The 26567-nt window shown below is 42.7% G+C and overlaps 1 protein-coding gene across 2 annotated transcripts in view; it reads left to right on the forward strand.

Moving 5' to 3' along the window:
• The first annotated feature begins 553 nt into the window (after positions 1-553).
• Positions 554-26567, forward strand: part of LOC130131688 (zinc finger protein 436-like) — a 62092-nt gene continuing 36078 nt past the window's right edge. For both annotated transcript variants that reach the window (XM_056301469.1, XM_056301470.1), the window contains exons 1-2: positions 554-871; positions 18184-18307. In XM_056301469.1, coding sequence (XP_056157444.1) covers positions 578-871; positions 18184-18307 — 418 coding nt within the window. In that variant the 5' untranslated portion in view covers positions 554-577. The remainder of the gene's footprint in view (positions 872-18183; positions 18308-26567) is intronic.

Here is a 26567-nt window from a genome sequence, read left to right on the forward strand (position 1 = left end):
GCGCGAGGGCGCGCTTCCGGGGAGGATGACGACTGTAAACTACTAATAAGACCCGTTAGTCCCTAGCTAACGAGTCTGACCCTTTAGCCGAGCGGTTAGCGGTGTCGCCTTGTGGTGCAGTTCACCCCGTACCGAATCCCGCACCGGGCAAGAAAATAACCGGTTGTTACAGTAGATACACAACCATCTGAAAATACAAGCTACACTCCACCTGAGCCCCCCCCCCCATACTTTCTGGAATATCTTGTCAAAGGAAGCCTGTTCCCCATTTCATCCTGCGTCAAATGGTTTATGGAGCCTGCACGTGTGGTCTAGGCCACTCTCTCTCTGCATGGTTCCTGCATGAGTCCAAGCTGAAATGAGAACAACAGAACACCCTAAGTACTAAAGCCTACCTGCTGGATCTGCTATTCGCTGGTGTGGCACAAGTGCATGGCAGAAGTTATTTTGCTGCTTTGCCTACAACCTTGGCGGAGGAGCGCCTACGTTAAACCGGTAGAAACTGGCCCCGCCCACCTAAAAATCCACTGGCCGCCATTGTTGTTTCCTCGCTGGCGCCGGCTCCGGTCGCGCGAAGATGTGGAAGGCAAGAGCTGAATGCGCTAATTGTTCTGTTGTTGGCTGCAAGAACCAACACAAGAGTCTTTATGGCCTCCCGTCATCCGAGGACCGGAAGAGCCGATGGATTCACTTTATTTTTGATGGAAATGTCCCCACGATGTTTGGAGAAGTGTTGTATGTGTGCGCGAACCATTTCACTGCGGACTGTTTTGTGGACCAGGGCCAGTGCAACGCAGAATTCACGTCAGAACTCGAGCTTAAGGATGGATCGGCACCGACTGTCCGTGACCCGACGTCCGACCCAGAAGCTGTAAGTCTTGCCGCTTTGTGACGCGGTTCACCGCTTATTTAGCAGGTTAGCCTGCCGAACTCGGCGTTAGCATGTTGCGCGGCTAACGTGGCTGGCGTCTATTGTGCTTACACGGGCTGGACCGACGTTGGGCTGTGGTTCCGATACTGAGGGTCGGTCCAGAGAGACTGTCGACGTCTCGCCACATTTGGAGCCGCCAGCATACTAACGGCAGGCCAGGCGGGACGGTGGCAGCTGCTTTCCCCTGCTGCCTTTTGGGGAACTTTGCACTGCGTCGCCAGGTCAGCTCGCTTGGTTACGCAGCAGCAGCGGCAGCCTGTGGTCTTCCCCGCGGCCGCTGCTCTAAAGCCATAAAGGTAGCGACACGCGTATGGGGAAGAGATGCTCAATTTACTGGATTTCATTTCCATGGCAACGCTGTGCCAGTTACGAGCATGCACAGAGGCGTTTATGCGCAACGCGTTCGTCGTTGTTGTTGTTGTTGTAGTACTGTGATTTCAAACCCGCGTGGGTGTGGATGAAGCTCGTTAGGTAGCCTTGTCAGGCAGCGCGTCCAGGAGGAGGAGGAGAACTGGTTTAGAGCTATGGCTGCCTCGCGGGTGCGCTCGTCTGCGGGGAAGAAACCCCGAGGACGAAGCTGCACCCGTGCCCAGGGGTCTCGCCGCTGGTAGCAGGTGGTCTCGCACGAGACAGTCGGGTGGATGACGCGCAGCTCTCCTCACTGTAACCGCTGCGCCTGTCATCAGCCTGTCCTCAGCCTGTCCTCAGTCTGTCATCAGCCTGTCCTCAGTCTGTCATCAGCCTGTCATCAGCCTGTCATCAGCCTGTCCTCAGCCTGTCCTCAACCTGTCTGTCATCAGCCTGTCATCAGCCTGTCCTCAGCCTGTCCTCAACCTGTCTGTCATCAGTCTGTCATCAGCCTGTCCTCAGTCTGTCATCAGCCTGTCCTCAGTCTGTCATCAGCCTGTCCTCAGTCTGTCATCAGCCTGTCATCAGCCTGTCCTCAGCCTGTCCTCAGCCTGTCCTCAACCTGTCTGTCATCAGCCTGTCATCAGCCTGTCATCAGCCTGTCATCAGTCTGTCATCAGCCTGTCATCAGCCTGTCATCAGCCTGTCCTCAGTCTGTCATCAGCCTGTCATCAGCCTGTCCTCAGCCTGTCATCAGCCTGTCATCAGCCTGTCCTCAGTCTGTCATCAGCCTGTCCTCAGTCTGTCATCAGCCTGTCATCAGCCTGTCCTCAGCCTGTCCTCAACCTGTCTGTCATCAGTCTGTCATCAGCCTGTCATCAGTCTGTCATCAGCCTGTCATCAGCCTGTCCTCAGTCTGTCATCAGCCTGTCATCAGCCTGTCATCAGTCTGTCATCAGCCTGTCCTCAGTCTGTCATCAGCCTGTCATCAGTCTGTCATCAGCCTGTCATCAGCCTGTCCTCAGTCTGTCATCAGCCTGTCCTCAGTCTGTCATCAGCCTGTCGTCAGCCTGTCCTCAGCCTGTCCTCAACCCGTCTGTCATCAGTCTGTCATCAGCCTGTCATCAGCCTGTCCTCAGTCTGTCATCAGTCTGTCATCAGTCTGTCATCAGCCTGTCCTCAGTCTGTCATCAGCCTGTCATCAGCCTGTCATCAGTCTGTCATCCGCCTGTCCTCAGTCTGTCATCAGTCTGTCATCAGCCTGTCATCAGTCTGTCATCAGCCTGTCCTCAGTCTGTCATCAGCCTGTCATCAGCCTGTCATCAGTCTGTCATCAGCCTGTCATCAGCCTGTCATCAGTCTGTCATCAGCCTGTCCTCAGCCTGTCATCAGCCTGTCCTCAGCCTGTCCTCAGTCTGTCATCAGCCTGTCATCAGCCTGTCCTCAGCCTGTCCTCAGTCTGTCATCAGCCTGTCATCAGCCTGTCCTCAGCCTGTCTGTCATCAGCCTGTCATCAGTCTGTCATCAGCCTGTCATCAGTCTGTCATCAGCCTGTCATCAGTCTGTCATCAGTCTGTCATCAGCCTGTCATCAGCCTGTCATCAGCCTGTCATCAGTCTGTCATCAGCCTGTCATCAGTCTGTCATCAGCCTGTCATCAGCCTGTCATCAGCCTGTCATCAGTCTGTCATCAGCCTGTCATCAGTCTGTCATCAGCCTGTCATCAGTCTTTCATCAGTCGTCCAGCCCAGCGTGGACGAGATGGGCCTCGTCGCTGCGGCGGCCCACTAGCATGTCGTGGTGTCCTCTGAAACCTCGGGGGAAGGTGCAAACAACGGATTTGAATAAGCAAGAGGTCAGCGAGTGTTACCGCAAGACCGTCGTTATCAGTCTGCCAGAAAAGGCAAAGAAGGAGGTCATTATCCAACACAGAACTGTAGCCTTTGACATGTGTCTTCTGTTCTGTTTGTATTATATTGCTCCAGGGGTCGGCAACCTTTTGCAAGTCCTGTGCCACCTAACAAAGTACAACATAAATACATACAGACCCAGTTCATTTTCAGTTCATTTTGTGCAAATGTGTGAAAATTACTAAGGAATAAAAGACAACTAATTCCGACTGACTGATTTAGTTGACCCTTGTTTGTCATAACATCTGGTAAGCGGGCCATTCTCTCAACCGGGTGCCCTTTGAGTCCCCCAGACTCACTGCAAAGATGTTCAATTAAAGGAAACCACAAAAGACATTTTAAGTCATCAACTAATAGAAATAGGTTCCTTTGTGTTGTAATGCAAAACTATTTTTTATCGTATTTTTAAATAACGGGCTGTTATAGTCTAATAGTAAATACCATGTGGTGCTAATGTTTTAGCTAAATATGGAGTTATGGCTACTATTAGCCAAAAACTTCAACATTTTTATTGTAACAGGGTTGAATCGTGACAGGGTTGAATATTTGATGTGACACTTCTTAGTAGATGACTCAGTTGTAGATTTTGATGTGAAATAATTGTTAATGCGCTCTTACGTTCCAATATTTTCACACATCACAATGGCAGAAACAGCAGCAGAGAGGCAAAGAGAATACAGGGCAAGAAGGGATGCAGACCCAGGTAGAAGGGAAGCATATCTCAGGAGTGAGCGTGAGAGGTGCAAAAGGGACACTGAAGCAGGGAAAAAGGAAAACATCAGGGATCTGAGTGAAAGAGCTAAACGACATGAGCGCAAGATGTGGAGAAAAGCTAAAAAAGAGAAGAAAAGGGAAGCTTTGTTGAAGATCATCAACACCCCTCCAGAAAGTCCTGATAATCAATACGCAGAGCAACCCAGATCTGGGTCCTCAAGGTTAGGCTATTTCACTAGGTGTGTGTGTGTGTGTGTGTGTGTGTGTGTTTCTGACTTAGCCTACTTTCAGGGACACAATTTATAGTAGATACTTATTCTTTTTTTTTAATACAGTTTAAAGCTACAGGGACAATGCGCATTAATAACATTTCTGTAACTGTGCCAGTTTAGCCATCTTGGCTAATTTTCAACTGTAGTCCCTTGGCAGGTGAATGACAGTACAATAGACACACAAGATGCATTGAAATGGAACAGCAATACTGTACATTTAGCAAAGCAGGTATAGAACACTTAAAAGCAAGGACAACAGTACATAAAACATAGCAGTTGATTGGGGATTTTTGTCCAACTGGGGACAAAAGCCGTGACCCAATTGGATAAAGGTTGATTTTTGGGTCAGTTGTTAATGTTAGGGGTAGGTTATGGGTAGGGTCAGGCAAGTAGTGGTTTAGGGTTAAGATAAGTCTCCTGGAAATGAATGTGAGTCTGGGGTTAGGGGTTAGAGTTAGGGTCATCCCCAAAAGTAACCTAAGTCAACGTGCGAGTGAGTGAGTGAGTGAGTGAGTGAGCGAGTGAGTGAGTGTACATATGCTGTCCATGTAAGTGTTTATAGGTGTTGTCCATGTGAGATTTTATGTTGACTGCAGTTTTAGTAATTATTTATTGGGTGGTTTTGTTTTAGGCAACGTTTGGAGGGCAAGAAACAATCTCGATGAGCAAGATACAAAATGTACAAAGAAATAGAAAAACTCAAACATGCACTCAAAAAGGAGAAAAAACAAAAGTACAACAAGCAATCAGCAAAACATAATGAATCTCCAAGATCCAAAGTCTGTGAAGTGGTCCAGAACTCTACTGTGCACAGCAGAATCAGAAAAACTTTACTACTCCATGAAGCCCTTATTGCTAACATCAGGAGAAAATACCAGAACGCCAGAAATGAAAGAGATAAGCAAATCATATCTAAGGTTGCTGTGGGATAGATCGTCTAAAAGTTTACGCTGCAGAGATAGAACAGGCGTTGAACAACTTTAACAGAAAGACTATTAGCAGGCATGCCGCTACATCTATTGAGAACAATGTAAAGACCTTGTTTACAAGAGATTATGTCAGCAGGGTAACTACAGGAAGAAAACAAACTCTTACAAGAAACAAAATAAAGGTGCAAAAAGGTTCCTTTTTTGGTTCTCACACCTTTGGAGTTCAGTTCAGTATTTGGAGTGTACTGAATGCTAGTTTTAATCAAAATGAGATTCCACCAAGGTAGTTTTTTTTTTCACACTACCTATACTGTACCTTTTTTTTTTTTTTTACTGTTGCCCATATGGACAGATCCACTTCATTGACGTCTTTGATAAATTTATGCTTGATGTTTTTGATTTAATGTTAAATGTTAAATCCTTAATAAAATGTTTTGTTTGTTTCATATTTTTATCATGACAGCTGAAAAATCTGACTGTTGTCCTCTGTCAAATTTAATAAAATTCAATTTGAATTTTATTTACTATTATTAATTTCACAGATAAATAAATCCATACCGTATTGAAATATTGATTGTCTCTTCAACCCTGTTATCATTTTCAACCCTGTCACACTGAAGTCAACCCTGTTATGTGATAAGTTCTTATTAATATTTTGGTTATGATAATAAATATGAGGTTTAATGGTTGTTGAACTGTGTTTGCAATTTACTGGATAATAAGAAATAATATGAAAATCTAAATAAATTCTAACGTTAATGCATATTTTTGAGAAAATATAGAGGCTGATCTTAGATACAGTTCCATTTACCTGCTTTAGCAGTCAAATTTGAGTATTTAAAAATAACATTATACTTAGAATAAGTGTTCTTAAACAAGGGACATCTCATTATTAAGGTTCTGCAAGAATTTACTTGAATATCTTTTAAAATCATATTCCCACAGGGTCCAAGATGTCTGTGACAGGGTTGATCTCAAAATGACTATTAGTGAGAAAGAAATGCCTAATAATGATTAGCATTTTTTGCCTGAGGTGGGAAAATATATTTTCTCAAAGGTTTAAGTAGTCTACTATCAGATGTAGTGATCAGTGATACAATTATTTGAGGTGATTTTTTTTTCAAAAAAAGGTGAGAGCCAAAAGGCACCCGTCTCAGAGAATCACCCAACCACTGCTAGACGTAGAACATCGTTTACGTCCACACTTGTCTAGAGCTAAGCTGCATCTTTCAAGCGAAAGAGTTTGCTGGTGCTGTATGTTTTCAGCCATGTCTTTAATTCGCCTCTTTACAGTTCTTGAAGAAATGGGTATTTTTTGGATCCTATTTATGATCATGTCTTTGCCCTCTGAGGCAAATTTGTAATTTGTGATAATGGTTTATACAAGTAAAACTGGCTTGACCTGACTTGTTTGGTAACCCATCAACTATGACCTCCGAACTGCTGAGAAAAGCCTCCTTTGTGTCCTCTTCATCTGAGAATGGCTTCCCGTGTTTAGCAATGCATTGCATGATTTTATAGCTGCCCTCTGTAGCTTGGCTTTTGGTGGCACATGGGCTTGTAAACATGCTGTTTTGCTTCCCGTGCTGGTCCAGACCCTCTTGATTGGTTGTTTTATCAACCTTATTTTTGAAGTTTTTCTTGTGCGTTGTTTCAAAAGGATTACATTTCTTCTGTCATCATCAGTTGTTTTTGACATAAAGCAAAAAAGACAGCTAGCTAACTATCCTACGTTTTCACTGCCGCTGTAATGCTTTGCTCATCAACAGATCAGAGGGAGGAGGGGCATGATTGACCACATCAATCATGTGCGCTTTCTTGCTGTCAAAAACAGTGGTGTATTTTGATACTAATTATTTCAGTATTTTCAGTAATTGTTTATGTGGTTCACCATTAGGCTATATTTTTATTTTAGGGCAGCACAGTGGCCCAGTGGTTGCCTCACAGCAAGAAGATCCTGGGTTTTAACCCCAGGCCGTCCCAGGTCCTTTCTGTGTGGCCTTTGCATGTTTCCCCCATGTCTGCGTGGGTTTCCCCCAGGTTCTCCAGTTTCCTCCCACAATAAAAAAAAAAGACATGCATGTTAGGGTTAATACTGCTGCCTGTACCCTAGACCGAGGCAATAGGAAAAAGAACTGGAGTTGGTCCCTGGGTGCTGCACCCACACAGCTCTCCACTGCTCATATACAGTAAGATGGGTTAAATGCAGAAGACAAACTTCGTTGTAACCAACAACTGAACAAGACAGAAATAAAGTGGCTTTCTTCTTTCTTCTTTTTTTTATAGTTTGCAAATTACACATCAGAATATATAATGAATAACAATTATATAAAACACAGCAAACACCCCCTCCCCCCATTCTCCCTCCAATAACTCATCCCTATTAACTGAGTAAGGGACATAAAAGAAATAAAATAACATTTTAAATAAAAAGAAAATAAATAAAGGGTGTTTCTTAGATCAACGTACACGATCTTGATGGCACCCTACTCCCTCAAAACTTGTTCCTGCTCCAATTAAGAGCAATTATACATTTAGCTTGTAATGTACACACATCTATGATTTTAAACTCTTTGCTTTAAAAGTGATGGTTGATAGGATATATACCCAGAATAGAAAGATTAGGATCCAAGGATAATTTCTTTGACCAAATTTGATCAAGCATATTAATATCTTACCAAGAGGATTTCCCGTTCACACATTCCCATATACAGTTGGTATAGTGTCCCTCTGCCTCATTACTCTTGATACAGGTATCAGGAGTGTTATCGTTAAACTTGCGTAATTTAAGAGGAGTTAGTATGTACACATCAGCCATTTATAGTAGTGTATAAGTTTCAAGCTACTGTTAAGTGTTTGCCACTGAGCCTTCCTTCATGTCTTACTCTAGTCTTCTAAAAATATTTCAGTATATCTTCCATGATCTCAGTTTTGATTTTGAGGATTGTATTTGGGCAGCATGCTGTATCTACGTTAGTCTTAGAGATGAATGTTTTATATTGGTTACAGTAACACACCATAAATGTTAGCTAGTTAGTTTCTTTTGGAATTAACAGCTGTTCTACAGTCAGCTACGATGTATCGATACCTGCTGCAAACTAACGTTATGTTACCTAGCTATCGAAAGACCGTGAGGGGCGGGCAAGAAGACTCTTTGGTCGTACTGTACTTGCGTTTGCCCACCCCCTTTATTTTATTTATTTATAACCAAGTGATAACGTTGCTGTATTATTTTCTCCACCACCCCCTGTCATCCATTCAACTGTGCTGATTAGCCCTGGTCAACTCAGCCAGCTAACTAGCTTGTCATCATCAACAAAACTAGCCACGTTGCCAGGCAACCACCACCACTTCTCACCAACCACAGGACCGAGGCGACAGTAAAAGGAGGACTGCGGTATCTTGGTTTTAGTTTAGCTACTGGCCAGTAAGTTAGCATATTAAATATAGTTATTATTTTCATACCTTTTGACATCTTTGCCCACCTCAACCTCACTCCCTCAACCCCACTCCTCTCCCTGAACCCCACTCCCCCTCTCCTCCTTACAGTGTTGTAATAAAAAAAATGTTTTTTAACCAGTTGGAGTTTGGAGTTGCAGTTTCATTTACTCAAGCATAATAGACATTTTTGTTTATCAAATGGTCAGAAAAAACGGGAAAATGCATAGATTTCTGTCAAATAAGGCAACACAGACTCATTGACTTTACTGTTGCGCATAGTTGTGATGCGGACCAGTCATGCTTACTGTCATGCATAGTCACCCCCCAAAGTTCCATTCTGAGCCAGGAAAAATCCTGCGAAGATGACAACAGAGACTTTTGACCTGAAGCCAGCTGTTGACTTATGGATGCAAATAGCTAATTGCAGACTCAACCAGGGAGAATGAAGTACGTCTACATCGTCATTTGCCTTGTTTGAAAGAGAAGAAGACAGTGAGGAGAGCGGTCGGGAGGGTAGTGATGACGACAGCTTATAGGATAACCATGCTGCGTAAAGACCGAGTACCAAGCAATATCTTGGTACTCGGTTAACTGTTAATTTGGAAACTAAATATTGTTCCCCCCAGCCCACATCAGTGCTACACAAATATAAAAATACATATACAAAAATGACAAGAACACATATAAAACTCCAAAAAAGCACTGTCCATGAGAATGAACGCAGGATGACTGTCGGAACAGCCCCACTTCCGCATCCTGTCAGACCTCCCTCGATGTTTCCTCCTCGGGTGCAGCTCCGGTAGGGCCGTGGTCCCTGGGCCCACCAGATGCAGCAGACCGGGCTCCCTTAGCCAAACCAACGCCAGCTCTCCCAGCCAGACATCTTTGACACACCTCCCCATGCGCCACATGACAGCACTAAAAACACAGTTAATGCTAGGTGAGGCATCCACCAGACCGCCCTCGGTGTTATCAGAACTGCTAGTCTGCATGGGCTAGCAGTTAGCTTAGCCTGCCCCGCTTTCTCTTCGGGCACAGCTCTGAATAGGGCCGTGGTCCTTGGGCCCACAGGACACAGCAAACCAAGCTCTTCCAGCCGATCCAGCGCCAGCTCTCCCAGCCATGAAATGAAGACAAAACAAACTTAGACGCATCAGTCAGAATCAGAATACTTTTTTTTCCCCGTATGTGGGCAAAGACACTGCATGGACGGTACTGGGTGAGGCTGCCACAAACGTAAGTTCGTACCACCATCTTCCCACACCGGTACTGGGTGAGGCTGCTGCAAACGGGAATTCACGCAGCCATCTTCCCACACCGGAAGCGGAACAAGGACTGAAATGTAGCAGATGTTGGCAGGTACTGTCGGCTTGTGTAATTGATGTTACACCATTGTGCTTCCTTCTTCTGCCTAAGCTGCACAGCAGTCGTGAGACTATCTCATTGGGATGACATCATCAGCGAGACCAATGTCTCCTAAAGAGACTGTGAATATTGAGCTCAACTACACGAATGTCTTTTTCTGCTGACAGTACACCATTCTTCTGTTGCAGCGCAATCACATTGGAGTACGCAGTGAACGGCTGCACATTTTTTAAAACATGATACGCTGTACTGATCAGTTTAGCAATTACCTGACTTGCCTTAGCGTTCATATTTCTTTCAAGCACTGGCAAGGCCCCGGAGGAGGGGTTGGCAGCAGCCATCTTAGCTGCCATGCAAGCCAGATGCTGTCGGCTCTTGTTATGGCACTCCAGCGATGTTTTTCAGAAACTTGACGTACCTTTGAAAAACTACCTCATTTTATCTGCCTTGCTTTCAAACTTCCGGCATGCTGTGCAATACATATTTGGAGTTTTGCCCACATCCTCTAATGCCACCCAACTAAACTCCTTTTCCAGGGAATTGAAATACTCTCTTGCGCTTCAGTTCATAAATTTTCTTTATTTGCCGCTATTTTCTCGTGAGTGACAAGTCTGATAGTCACGCATCACATTACCACCCTACTCGGGGATAAATAAAGTATTCTGATTCTGATTCTGATACTCAATTCGTGATTGGCCAACGGTGCGTGCCAATATTCTCCGGTGCATGCAAGGGGAGGGGGCTATACTGTGTGCCAGACAATTAGAACATAATTTTTTTCTCACTTAAGTTTTTAGTGAGTTTTCAAACAGATATACACAGAACAGTACAACAGTATCAACACAGTAAGATATACAAAGAGATAAAAATAAAAAAATAATAAATACAGTGGTGCTTGAAAGTTTGTGAACCCTTTAGAATTTTCTGTATTTCGGCATAAATATGACCTAAAACTGTCAAATTTACACAAAAGTCCTAAAAGTAGATAAAGAGAACCCAATTAAACAAATGAGACAAAAGTATTATACGTGGTCATTTATTTATTGAGGAAAGTGATCCAATATTACATATCTGTGAGTGGCAAAAGTATGTGAACCTTTACTTTCAGTATCTGGTGTGACCCCCCGTGCAGCAATAGCTGCAACTAAACGTTTCTAGTAACGGTTGATCAGTCCTGCACATCAGCTTGGAGGAATTTTAGCCCATTCCTCCGTACATAACAGCTTCAAATCTGGGATGTTGGTGGATTTCCTCACATGAACCGCTCGCTTCAGGTCCTTCCACAACATTTCGATTGGATTAAGGTCAGGACTTTGACTTGGCCATTCCAAAACATTAATATTCTTCTTTAACCATTCTTTGGTAGAATGACATGTATGCTTAGGGTTGTTGTCTTGCTGCATTACCCACGTTCTCTTGAGATTCAGTTCAAGGACAGATGTCCTGACACTTTCCTTAAGAAGTTGCTTGTATAATTCAGAATTCATTGTTCCATCAATGATGGTAAGCCATCCTGGCCCAGACGCAGCAAAACAGACCCAAACCATGATACTACTACCACCATGTTTCATAGATGGGATAAGGTTGTTATGCTGGAATGCAGTGTTTTCCTTTCTCCAAACATAACGCTTCTCATTTAAACCAAAAAGTTATATTTTGGTCTCATCTGTCCACAAGACATTTTTCCAATAGCCTTCTGGCTTGTCCACGTGATCTTTAGCAAACTGCAGATGGGCAGCAATGTTCTTTTTGGAGAGCAGTGGCTTTCTCCTTGCAACCCTGCTATGCACAGCATTGTTGTTCAGTATTCTCCTGATGGTGGACTCATGAACATTAACATTAGCCAATGTGAGAGAGGCCTTTAGTTGCTTAGAAGTTGCCTTGGGTTCCTTTGTGACCTGACCGACTATTACACGCCTTGCTCTTGGAGTGATCTTTGATGGTCGACCACTCCTGGGGAGGGTAACAATGGTCTGGAATTTTCTCCATTTGTTCACAGTCTGTCTGACTGTGGATTTGTGGAGTCCAGACTCTTTAGAGATGGTTTTGTAACCTTTTCCAGCCAGATGAGCATCAACAATGCTTTTTCTGAGGTCCTCAGAAATCTCCTTTGTTCTTGCCATGATACACTCCCACAAACATGTGTTGTGAAGATCAGACTTTGATAGATCCCTGTTCTTTAAATAAAACAGGGTGCCCCCTCACACCTGACTGTCATCCCATTGACTGAAAACACCTGACTCTAATTTCACCTTCAAATTAACTGCTAATCCTAGAGGTTCACATACTTTTGCCACTCCCAGATATGTAATATTGGGTCATTTTCCTCAATAACTAAATGACCAAGTATAATTTTTTTTCTCATTTGTTTAATTGGGTTCTCTTTATCTACTTTTAAGACTAGTGTGAAAATCTGATAATGTTTTAGGTCATATTTATGCAGAAATATAGAAGATTATAAAGGGTTCACAAACTTTCAAGCACAACTGTAGTTGTCTGGAAATATTTCAATATTCACACAAATATTTTAATTAGGCTTTCATTTAGTCGGTGTCATTTCCCATGTAACTATTCCATTTTTCCCAGTTCTTTTCAAATGTATTCTCTTGAACTCTCAAAAGATATTTTAACTTTTCCGTAACAAAAATGTCTTGGACAATTTCCATCCACTGTTTCTGTTTTTGCGTGTTTACATTAAGCCAATTTCTGGTAACACCTTTCTTACTTGCTGCAAGTAAAACTTTAGTCAAATAGAGATCTTCTCTCATCACAACATCATCAATGTTACCAAGATACATCACAGGGCAGGTATTTGGGATTTCATATCCCAAAATATGTTTGACACCTACGTTTACATTCTCCCAATATAACCTTATCTTTGTGCATTTCCAGAAAATATGCGAGTGGTCAGCCTACATTCTCCCACACAGCCTCCAACACTATTGTGCAGCAAGTTGCCTGCTTTTTATTTTTTGTGTTATGAAAAAGCGAGTTAGATTCTTCCAGCAGAATTCCCTCCATATTTGTGAGTTTGTCGGTATACAGGGTGTCTCACACATTTGATACCATTCTTCCGCTGTTATCTGAATCTTTAACCCTGCTTCCCATTTTGCTTTCATGTAGAGTGTTGAATCCCCCCTGCTTCCCCCTCCAAAGCTTGGTACAAAGCAGAGATGACCCTAAGCCCTTCCTGTTTGTATGCATCCACAATCACCCCAATCACATTATTTGAAGGTTCATCTGATTCCGACCTGATCTGTTTCGTAAAGTAGTCTCTTAACTGCATATATCTAGAAAAAAAACCCAACAAAACTTTGTTTTCGAGACCATACTGTAGCGAATTCAGGGGGCAGTCCGAGAACCGCCACAGCCGGGACGCGAACCCGTATCTCCCACTCCGCAAGCGACAACATTAACCAGTCGACTAAAGGGTCCGACCTGTTAGCCAAGGGCCAACGTGTCTACTTATCCATAGACGATACACTACCCCCCTCTTTCGGGAAGCGTGTCCCCGCGCTTAAGCATATCAGCTCCTACACGCCTGTGGGCGCATACGCTTCCAATGGCCTTACGGTCTCACCATCCCACTTCTGACACCAATGTAGCGAATTCGGGGGGTAGCTCGGGACCGCCACAGCCAAGACGTGAACCCGTGGCTCCCACACTGCAAGTGACTACGTTAACCAGTCTACTAAAGGGTCAGACCCGTTAGCCAAGGGCCAACGTGTCTACTTATCCATGCACGTTACACTACCCCCTTCCTTCGGAAAGCGCGTCTCCGCGCTGAAGCATATCAGCTCCTACACGCCTCTGGGCGCATACGCTTCCGATGGCCTTACGGTCTCACCATCCCACTTCTGACACCAATGTAGCGAATTCGGGGGGGTAGCTCGGGACGCCACAGCCGGGACGCGACCCGTATCTCCCACTCTGCAAGTGACAACATTAACCAGTCGACTAAACGGTCCGACCCGTTAGCCAAGGACCAACATGTCTACTTATCCATGCACGTTACACTACCCCCCTCCTTCGGGAAGTGCGTCCCCGCGCTTAAGCATATCAGCTCCTTCTTGCCTCTTGGCACATATGCTTCCGATGGCCTTACGGTCTCACCATCCCACTTCTGACACCAATGTAGCGAATTCGGGGGGTAGCTTGGGACCGCCACAGCCGAGACGCGAACCCGTGGCTCCCACACTGCAAGCGACTACGTTAACCAGTCTACTAAAGGGTCAGACCCGTTAGCCAAGGACCAACATGTGTACTTATCCATGCACGTTACACTACCCCCCTCCTTCGGGAAGTGCGTCCCCGCGCTTAAGCATATCAGCTCCTTCATGCCTCTGGGTGCATACGCGTCCGATGGCCTTATGGTCTCACCATCCCACTTCTGACACCAATGTAGCGAATTCGGGGGGGTAGCTCGGGACGCCGTAGCTTGGGACGCTGCATCCGGGACGCGAACCCGTGGCTCCCACACTGCAAGCAATTACGTTAACCAGTCGACTAAAGGGTTCGACCATCAGCCAAGGGCCAACGTGTCTACTTATCCATGTACGTGACAATATATTACCTTTAAATCTTGGAAGCTCATAAATTCACCATGTTCTAGAGCTGTACACATTGCCGTAATGCCTTTTTGTTCCAATTCTTTGAATTTCGGATCATACACCCCTGGTTTAAACTTTGAGCCATATGTAAACCACCTCAGTGTGTGAACCCCTCTGTTTAATTTATATTTTTCTACTATAACATTCCATGTTTCTAACGTAAATGCTACTATTGGATCCATAGCATGTTTCATTGCCCCTATTAAATTTTTGTCTGCCACCAAAATCTGGGTATGGTTTCTTTCCACTGAGATTCATAATCAGGTCTACACCAACAGGTCAAAGGTCTGAGTTGGGCTGCATAAAAATATTCCTTAAGATTTGGTAAAGCCATTCCCCCCTTTTAGGCAGTTGGAATGTTGTAAATTTAATTATTGGCTTTTTGCTGTTCCAAGCGAATCTAGAGATCATCTTATCCCAGGCTATGAATTTGTTGTAGGGAACATTAATTGGCAGAGATTGGAATAAATTCAGTAGTTTAGGAAGGATGTTTATTTTAACCACTTGTATTATGGCACTGAAGTCTAAAGGGAGGGTAGACCACCTTTCAACATCATTTTGGATGTTTTCATCAATTTTGTTATAATTGGTGTCAAACATGTTGGAAAGTGTTTTGGTTATCGTTACACCAAGATATTTCGTTGTTTTAGAGGTCCATTTCAGATTATATGTATCTCAGATTTGTTGGGATGGAGAATAATTAAATGAAAGAATTTGTGTTTTTGTTATATTCAATTTAAACTCATGAGTATTGTCCATATATTTCAAATAGGTTCATTAGGTTTGGGAAACATACATCTGGTTGTTCGAGTAAAAATTACAACATCATCTGCGAAAAGACTAATGATATGTCTTTCCCCCCTGTATTAACACCCTGCAGGTCTTCACTCTGTCTTATTGCTTGTGCTAAGGGTTCGGCATGTAAAGCAAAGAGAGTAGGAGAAAGACAACAGCATTGTCTTGAACCTCTCTCCAGCTGAATCTTATTAGACAGGCTTCCATTTACCTTGATCCTAGCTGTAGGCTCTTGATAAATAGTTTTAATACACCGACTTGCATTTGCACTGAAACCATATCTCTTCAGTACTTCATATAAAAATACCTAACTAACACTACCAAATGTTTTTTCTGCATCCAAACTAACCAGAACTGCACTTGTACCCTTTTTTTGAGCATTGTCTACAACATGGAGGATTCTTCTAATGTTGTCCCGTGTTTGGTGCCCTCGAATAAATCCAGTTTGATCTTCACTGATCAGGTCTTGTATGAAAGTCTCAAATCTTTTGCAAATGATTGAGGTAAAGAGCTTGTAGTTTAAATTTAAAAGTGAGATTGGCCTAAAATGTTTACATTGTTCTTTGTCTTTGCCTTCCTTAGGTAAAATGGTAATAATTCCTTCCTTCCAAGATGGGGGGCTGCCTTCTTTAAGGGTCCAATTAAAGCAGTACAGAAGCAGAGGCGTTAGCTCCATCTTAAAGGTCTTATACCATTCTGATGGAAAGCCATCGCTGCCTGGCTGCATGGTGATTTACTGGACTTTAGTCTACTAATTGTAGCTTCCAGCTCTTCTTCACAACTGTAAATTGTGACGTAATGGTGTCATTCTGTATCTGACCAATAGATGGCAGGTCGAGTGAGTTAAGAAATCTTCTCATTTTTTTACTCAGCTGATGGTGGTTTGGAATAGAGTTTCTTATAGTGCTCTTTAATTTTTTTTCTATCTCATCTGGCTCATGTAATAATTGGTTTGTTTGAGGGTCCCTTATTTTGCCAATTGCATTAGAGGTCTGCTGTTTACGCAGGCATCTGGCCAGGAGTCTAGCTGCTTTTGGACCCTTCATAATAAGCCTGCTTTACAAAGCTTGCCCTTTTTTCTACATCTCTCACCTGAGGGTCTCATCTACCTTGTTTCCTTAATTTGTTGTAATACCAACTGATCCCCTGTGTTTTTGTTTTTTCTTTCAATTTATCTACTTTGTGTTGTAGGTGGCTAGCTGGGCATTTTTTGTGACGTTGTCAGGGCAATAAGCTTTCCACGAATAACTGCCTTCATAACGTCCCACAGTATTACAGGGTCCACTTCCCCATTATCTTTCTCTTCTATATGCCTTTTTATCGCTTCCCTTATCAGAATCAGAATCAGGATACTTTACTTATCCCCGAGGGGAAATTGAATTCTATTACAGACACTCATGCTCTAATAACTAAACACTAACTAGATAAGAAAATAGAAACAGAAACAAACAGAAATAAAAGATAAATAAGAAATAGAAATAAGAACAAAATATATCAATAAGCATGGTGCACATAACACCCTATCTATACTGCACTAGCACACAACAATTGTGTGCTGCTTATTGTTCCAAATTTGCCTTATTATTCAAAATACTCACATTTAGCTCCCATACCGTATTTATTTTCCTACTATTCAGATGAATTGTCAAGCTGATCCCATTATGATCTGATACATCTGTCACCCCAATTTTACACTCTTTGACCCTGTGACTCTCACCAGTACTCATTAAAAAGTAGTCAGTTATGGAGTAGACAGAATACGGTACTGAGTAGTGTATAGTCCCTTTCCCAAGGGTGACGTTATCTCCAAACATCAATTAGTCCCATTTCCTGTATTGATATGTTGATAAACCTGGTCAAATGCATCTTGTTTTACTTATAGCTTGTATCAAAATTATGATTCATGATCACATTAAAGTCCCCTCCACATATCAAGACACATTCAGTCTCTAAGGCAATAATGTCAGAATTTTGAAAAAACATTTGATACTCTCTGGGGGGGGGGGCTATACATTGATCAGTGTCACCAGTTTGTTTTCTAGCTTTCCTTTAACACTATTAACAGCATCAGCCTCATCTTTTTATTAACTCCAGCTGATGTATGTTCTATTGCTTGTTATGTGTTTTATTGTTGATTGCAGTGATATTTTTTACTGCTTTGTTTTATTCTATTTGATGTAAGGTCACCTTGAGTGTTATGAAAGGCACCTTTAAATAAAATCCATCCATTTTCCGAACTGCTTATCCTGCTCTCAGGGTCGCGGGGATGCTGGAGCCTATCCCAGCAGTCATTGGGTGGCAGGCGGGGAGACACCCTGGACAGGCCGCCATGCCATCACACGGCCCACACACACACACACACACACACACACACACACACACACACACACACACACACACACACACACTCATTCATACCTAGGGACAATTTAATATGCCCAGTTCACCTGACCTACACCCACGCAGACAACATGCTAACTCCACACAGGAGTTAGCAAGGTTGGACTACCCCGGGTTTCGAACCCAGGAACTTCTTACTGTGAAGCAACCGCACAAACCACTGCGCCACCCCCTCTAAATAAATGTTTTTTTATTATTATTGTTGTTATTATGGAAACTGAGAGTCACAAGGTAAATGACAATTTTTGCACTTGGACCTTATGCTGTTGTTAATATCTTTTGGTATGTCACAACACAAGTGGCACTCGAAGTCAAATGTTCTGTGTAATTAATTTCAATAATTGATTGAATGTTATCATTTGTGCACTGTTTTCTTGTTTTTGCCATAAATGCACCGTTTTGTTGCTTTTGCCATAAATACACATTTCAGATGAAGTTGGTGTAACCTCTAACTGTGTCCTGCATACAGGCCAGTACATCACTACAGTTACCTGCGACAAGGGATGTTGGCTGCCAGACCGACCCACCACAGAGACACACCGTTGGCACCCAACTGTCTTTGAGGACTCTTCAGCCTCACATTAAAAGTGAAGGTTTGTAGCCTGATATATTACGACTAATTTTGATAAAGTTTAACAATGAGCTGTTGCAGTCTTTAGTAGTTGTACTTATACAGCATTATTTCTGTGTATTTGTCTTGTCACATTGCTTAGGTTTCGTAAAAATTGAATTTGACATTATGTAAGTGTTACATTCTTTTACACCCAAAACCCTATGGAATGTATATCTTATTTACTATTGGACTTCAGTTTTTTAGCACTTATAACACACAATAAATAAAGTAAAAATACACAACTATACCTGAGGAAAAAATACAAATTATATAAAGTGTAACATGTCATAAGAAAATCTGAAACAGTATTTCAGTCTTTGTTTTGTGACACACATAAAAAAAAGACTCGCTATTGGGAAAAGTAAATTCACAAGCATGCGTGCACTGTAATATAACTGAAAATGCTGAACACAGGGGCGCCAGATACAGCTCTACTCTCCTTGGATGCTGAAAAGGCCTTCGACAGGGTTGAATGGACGTATCTTTTTGAAGTCCTTAGACATTTCGTATGCAGGGAAAACTTCTGTAAATGGGTGGAACTCCTTTATGATAATCCAACTGCTGAAGTGTTTACCAACAACTTGGTATCTAACCTAATTAATATTCTTAGAGGGTGTCGTCGAGGTTGCCCGCTGTCCCCTCTACTGTTTATTATTGCTATCGAGCCCTTCGCAATAGCGGTGAGGGCGCATCCCAGCATTTCAGGTATAACCATAGGGGAGGTGGAACATCGCATCGCGCTTTACACGGATGACGTGATCCTGTTCATCAAAAACCTGGATAAATCTATTGACGAAATTTTAAAATTGATTAAAGCTTTTGGTAAAGTATCTGGCTATTAGGTCAATCAATCAAAATCTTCAATTTTATTACTTAATTCAGAAGAAAGAGACAATTCTATCCCCCAGGTGTCTACCTTTAATATAACAAACTGCTTTACATACTGAGGCATACAAATTGTACCTAACATAGAGGAAGTGGTGAGGAGGAATTACGATTCCCTCATGGATTCTGTATCTAACTCAATCAATAGGTGGATGCCCCTGCCAATTTCTTTAATTGGAAGAATTAATGCTCTAAAAGTGAATGTACTACCTAAGATACTTTACTTGTTTCAAAACCTCCCTCTACCCACCCACCCCCTTCTGACTTATTCTTAAAACTGAGGAAGTTATTTTCCAAATTTATATGGAACAACAGGCGCCCCAGACTCCGGTTATCTTTACTATACTTACCTTATGACAGAGGGGGGCTCCAGTGCCCTAATCCTCTTTGGTACTACTGGGCTGCTCAGCTGAGAACTATCATGTTTTACTATACAACTAAAGTTGTTCCTAAATGGATGGAGATGGACTCTCATTCGCTTAGGGTACCTCTCCCTATGTATATGTACTCTGCAAATTTGAAAAAAATCTAAGAAAACAAACCCCTAACCCCATTGTACAGAACATGATAAATGTCTGGAACGAGGTGCGAAGATATTTGGGTGAAACACACCCTTTGTCTTGCTTCAGCGTCTGATGCTGGTTTCAAAATCGGGGCTGATAAATGAATATTAAAGGTTGAAGACCTATTTAATCCAGAGGATAAAAGTCTCATGTCATTTGAAAAATGTCTAATAATATGATATCCCACGTAAGCATTTCTTTAAATACTTACAACACAGAAGTTTCATTACAAAAACTCAAAACCACTCATTGATCCAACCACCTCTCTCCCCTCTGGAGATAATGTTGTCAAGAGACAGTCTTGGGAAAAATATTATAACAAGTTTCTATGACGTGCTTCTATGTAGTTCGCCTGAGTCCTCCGAAAAGAGGCTTACGGCATGGAGAGAAGACTTACAAGAGAATATTTCGATTGAAGAGTGGAGGGATGCATGCATAGGAGGTCAAAAACAAACAGCCAGCACTCACCTGAAACTTCTGCAGTATAACTGGTTAATGAGGACATATATTACTCCAGTTAAATTAAACAAAGTCAATAGTAATTTCCCAGATGATTGTACTAAGTGTGAGCAGGCAAAAGGGACTCTATGGCATTGTATGTAGCAATGTGAAAAGATACACATGTTTTGGGAAGAGGTGAGACTCATGATAGAAGAGATCTTAGCAATAAAACTGACCCTGGAGCCCAAATTATTCGTCCTGGGTCTGTATCCAAATGGGCATGATATACAGGAAAGTGAGAAAATCTTCTTAAATTTATGTTTGTTACAAGCAAAACGATTAATAGCTGTTTCATAGAAGAACGTTAATAGGCCACGAATAAGTCGATGGCTTTGGGACATGTCTTTAACCCTACCCTTGGAGAAAATCACCTACACATTAAAAGATAAACAGGACATGTTTAAAAAGATATGGGGCCCGTTAATACATTTTATTGAACATAAAGACCTGAGAAATATTTTAGATGAACCAGAAGATGAATTGGGGGGGGGGGGGGGGTGAACCTGCAAAGTGATTGTTTTTTGTTTTGTTTTTTTTCCCAAGGTGATGTACTTTGACCATTGGCTACCCATATAGAATGTAGGAGAAATTGTATAAGAAAAGAGAAACTTTTGTTTTGTGTGATGTTTTTCTTTTATTGTTGTTTTAGTATTTTTATATACATATTTGCTTTTGGAATGTATCTTCCAGAAATTGTTTGATATTTCATATGCTGTACACAGATGCACTACACTCACCGGCCACTTTATTAGGCACACCTGTCCAACTGCTCGTTAACGCAAATTTCTAATCAGCCAATCACATGGCAGCAACTCAATGCATTTAGGCATGTAGACATGGTCAAGACGATCTGCTGCAGTTCAAACTGAGCATCAGAATGGGGAAGAAAGGTGATTTAAGTGACTTTGAACGTGGCACGGTTGTTGGTGCCAGACGGGCTGGTCTGAGTATTTCAGAAACTGCTGATCTACTGGGATTTTCACGCACAACCATCTCTAGGGTTTATAGAGAATGGTCCAAAAAAGAGAAAATATCCAGTGAGCGGCAGTTCTGTGGGCGAAAATGCCTTGTTGATGCCAGAGGTCAGAGGAGAATGGCCAGACTGGTTTGAGCTGACAGAAAGGCAACAGTAACTCAAATAACCACTCATTACAACCGAGGTATGCAGAAGAGCATCTCTGAACGCACAACACGTTGAACCTTGAGGCAGATGGGCTACAGCAGCAGAAGACCACACCGGGTGCCACTCTTGTCAGTTAAGAACAGGAAACTGAGGCTACAATTCGCACAGGCTCACCAAAATTGGACAATAGAAGATTGGACAAACGTTGCCTGGTCTGATGAGTCTCGATTTCTGCTGCGACATTCGGATGGTAGGGTCAGAATTTGGCGTCAACAACATAAAAGCATGGATCCATCCTGCCTTGTATCAACGGTTCAGGCTGGTGGTGGTGGTGTAATGGTGTGTGGGATATTTTCTTGGCACACTTTGGGCCCCTTAGTACCAATTGAGCATCGTGTCAACGCCACAGCCTACCTGAGTATGGTTGCTGACCATGTCCATCCCTTTATGACCACAGTGTTCCCATCTTCTGATGGCTACTTCCAGCAGGATAACGCGCCATGTCATAAAGCTCGAATCATCTCAGACTGGTTTCTTGAACATGACAATGAGTTCACTGCACTCAAATGGCCTCCACAGTCACCAGATCTCAATCCAATAGAGCACCTTTGGGATGTGGTGGACCGGGAGATTCGCATCATGGATGTGCAGCCGACAAATCTGCAGCAACTGCGTGATGCTATCATGTCAATATGGACCAAACTCTCTGAGGAATGTTTCCAGTACCTTGTTGAATCTATGCCACGAAGGATTAAGGCAGTTCTGAAGGCAAAAGGGGGTCCAACCCGGTACTAGCAAGGTGTACCTAATAAATTGGCCAGTGAGTGTATGTTTAAGGTACAAAGATGCACACAGATACACTAGGTACACAGATGCACTAAGCTTAGGTACACAGATGTACTGTGCGTATTACATTTCCTTTTTGCTTTTGTTCCCAGACGGTATTGTTGTAATGCACATTGTTTTTGTTGTTATTATTGAAAAATCAATAAAATATATTGATAAAAGAAAATGCGTAAGACAGAGGAGGTCACAAAGAGCCCCAGGGTAACATTGAAGGACCTACAGGCTTCTCTTGCATTGGCTAAGGTCAGTGTGTTCATGAGTCCACCATCAGGCAAACACTGAACAAGAACGTTGTACATTACAAAATAACAAGGAGGAAGCCAATGCCCTCCAAAAAGAACATTGCTGCCCATCTTAAAGTTTGCTAAAGACCACATGGATGAGCCAGAAGGCTATTGGAAGATTGTTTTGTGGACGGATGAGTCCAAAATAGAACTTTTTGGTTCAAACGAGAAATGTTTTGGCAAAAACCAAACACTGCATTCAAGCAGAGGAACCTTATCCCATTCGTGAAGCTTGGTGGTGGCAGTTTCATGGTTTGAGGCTGCTTTGCTGCCTCCAGACCAGGATGGCTTGCCAACATTGATGAAGCTATGAATTCTGGATTGTACCAGCAATTTCCACAGGAAAATGTCAGTATGAGTCAGTGAACTGAAGCTCATCAGAAAGTGGGTCATGCAGCAAGACAACGACCCTAAGCACAGAAGTAAGTCTATTAATGAATGGTTAAAGCAGAAGAAATGTAATGTGTCAAATGGCCGAGTCAAAGTCTAGGCCCTAATCCAATAGAAATGTTTTGGAAGTAACTTAAGAGCAGTTCATGCAAGGAAGATCACGAACCACCAACATCACTAAGTTGAAACAGTTTTATATGGAGGAATGGGCCACAATTTCTCCAAGCTAATGTGCAGAACAGATCAGTTACTGAAAACATTTGGTTGAAGTTATTGCTGCTCAAGGGGAGGGGGTTAAGGGGGGGGGGTTACACCAGTTACTGAAGACAAAGGTTCACGTACTTTTTCCAGTAAATATATTTGATGTTGGATAATTTTTCTTAATAGATGAATGAAAAAGTAAATTTGGTGTTATTTGTTTAACCGGGTTCTCATTATCTAGTTTTAGGACTTAGATGAAGATCTGATCACAATGTAGGTCAAATGTGTGCGCAAATACAGAAAATCCAAAGTGTTCACAAACTTTCTAGTGCTACTTTAAGTAAAAAAAAGGTGCTTCACAGCATCAGTCATAATTGGAAATTCTTTTATTGCCATGTGTGTTAAATTCACTAGGAATTTAGCTTGGGGTTGTTGGTACAGTTGCTAGTACAAGAAAAATACTGTCTTCAATAGAATAAAATAAAAAGTGTGTGAAAAAACATGTACACATATGCAGAGCTCTAGAAAAAATATAAACAGCAAAAAGTAATGGGGGATCATGTGATGCGCTGACCTTAGCAGATGTTGAAATCTTGCCTCACCTCTGGATGCTGTAAAATTCATTTTTTAACATTTCCTACTAGCGAAAAGCTGCCTCGGGTTCACATTATACCTATAATGTGACAACAAAGACAACCTTTTCACGCACCTCAGATCGAACAAGAAGAAAGATGTATAAAAAGGAAGGTAAAGGCAATGCTGATGCTACCCATACTAGCCAAGACAATGGGCTTTACCCAGAGGGTGATGCAGTGTACAAGACTAACCCAACTGAAATCCAAGAGCCAAATGCACACTGAGACAAATTATGACGAGTGGTACTGCTAATATAGAGAAGATGCTGGACTGTAAATTAGCCAAAATAATTAAACGTGAAATCTCGAACAAATTCGACAGCCTAATTATGAGGATGGGGACGGTAGAGCAGCGGGTCTCAGACCTGGAGGATGTGTCAGCTACTACTGCACCCAGGGTGGGAACTCTGGGGGTCCAGCTAAAGAAAGCACTAGAGATCGCCTGGAAAGTTTTGAAAACCAAAGTCGACAGCGGAACGTAAGGATTGTCAGACTGAAAGAAGGTGTGGAGGGAAAAACACCGGTTGATTCCTTTGAAAAGTGGATATCAGATGTCCTGAATCAGGGACCGAATCAAGTTTGAGCGAGCCGATCGCACGGGACCACCGATCAGACTCACCAATAAGGAGGGTCGAAGAGCTGCACAGGTACACCAATAAACAGAATCATATATGTTGCAGGGGCACAATAAATATTGAGGGTGGAAACATGTCCTTCTATCAGGATTTCTCAACAGAGGTTAAGAGGAAGAGGAAGGATTCGTCAAATGCCCTACTAACAGAAGCTGGGATAAGGTACTCCTTCTTGTACCATGCTGTCATTAGAATCTTTCACCCCAATGGCACCAGTTCCTCCTTCTCGAACATGGAAGAAATCAATGGCTACAACAGTAAACCGCCTGTGTCAAAATAAACCTCTGGCCCTGATGTTAGGTAGACTAGGACTGCTTCAGGTATGACTGCTGAATCTAGAATGACATGAAACCAAACGCCTTTGTATATTGGGGCTTTTCCTGTCTCACTTTAATGTCACATAATTCAGAATCAGAATCAAGTTTATTGGCCATGTAGGTTTGCACATACAGTGCATCCAGAAAGTATTCACACCCCTTCACTTTCCCCACATTTTGTTATGTTACAGCCTTATTCCAAAATGGATTAAATTCCTTTTTTTTTTCATCAATCTACACACAATACCCCATAATGACAGAGTGAAAAAGGTTTTCTAGAAATTTTTGCAAATTTATTAAAAATAAAAAACTGAAATATTGCATGTACATAAGTATTCACACCCTTTGCTATGACACTCAAAATTGAGCTCAGGTTCATCCTGTTTCCACCCATTATCCTTGAGATGTTTCTACATCTTGATTGGAGTCCACCTGTAGTAAATTCAATGGATTGGACATGATTTGGAAAGGCACACACCTGTCTATATAAGGTCCCACTGTTGACAGTGCATGTCAGAGCAGAAACCAAGCCATGAAGTCAAAGGAATTGTCTGTGGACCTCCAAGACAGGATTGTATCGAGGCACAGATCTGGGGAAGGGTAAAAAAAATTCTACAGCTTTGAAGGTCCCGAAGAGCACAGTAGTCTCCATCATTCGTAAATGGAAGAAGTTTGGATCCACCAGGACTCTTCCTAGAGCTGGCCGCCCAGCCAAACTGAGCAATCGGGGGAGAAGGGCCTTGGTCAGGGAGGTGATCAAGAACCCGATGGTCACTCTGACAGAGCTCCAGCATTCCTCTGTGGAGATGGGAGAACCTCCCAGAAGGACAACCATCTCTGCAGCACTCCACCAATCAGGCCTTTATGGTAGAGTGGCCAGACTGAAGCCTCTGCTCAGTAAAGGGCACATGACAGCCTGCTTGGAGTTTGCCAGAAAGCACCTAAAGGACTCTCAGACCATGAGAAACAAGATTCTCTGGTCTGATGAAACCAAGATTGAACTCTTTGGCCTGAATGCCAAACGTCACGTCTGGAGGAAACCAGGCACCTCTCATCACCTTGCTAATACCATCCCTACAGTGAAGCATGGTGGTGGTAGCATCATGCTGTGGGGATGTTCTTCAGTGGCAGGAACTGGGAGACTAGTCAGGATCGAGGGAAAGATGAATGGAGCAAAGTACAGAGAGATCCTTGATGAAAACCTGCTCCAGAGCGCTCAGGACCTCAGACTGGGGCGAAGGTTTACCTTTCAACACGACAACGACCCTAAGCACACAGCCAAGACAATGAAGGAGTGGCTCCGGGACAAGTCTGTGAATGTCTTTGAGTAACCCAGCCAGAGCCCAGACTTGAACATCTCTGGAAAGACCTGAAAATAGCTGTGCAGCGACACTCCCCATCTAACCTTACAGCGCTCGAGAGGATCTGCAGAGAAGAATGGGAAAAATACCCCAAATATAGGTGTGCCAAGCTTGTAGCTTCATACCCAAGAAGACTTGAGGCTGTAATCGCTGCCAAGGGTGCCTCAACCAAGTACTGAGTAAAGGGTGTGAATACTTATGTACATGCAATATTTCAGTTTTTTATTTTTAATAAATTTGCAAAAATTTCTACAAAACCTTTTTCACTTTGTCATTATGGGGTATTGTGTGTAGATTGATGAGAAAAAAAAAGGAATTTAATCAATTTTGGAATAAGGCTGTAACATAACAAAATGTGGGGAAAGTGAAGGGGTTTGAATACTTTCCGGATGCACTGTACATGGAATTTGACTCTGGTTTCGTGGCTCTGTCAGTGTACATAACAGAATAACATGACAGCACAACAATCTTCAGATACTATATACACAAGGATTAACTTATA

Source organism: Lampris incognitus, chromosome 21 (assembly GCF_029633865.1).
Source record: "Lampris incognitus isolate fLamInc1 chromosome 21, fLamInc1.hap2, whole genome shotgun sequence".
NCBI lineage: Eukaryota > Metazoa > Chordata > Actinopteri > Lampriformes > Lampridae > Lampris > Lampris incognitus.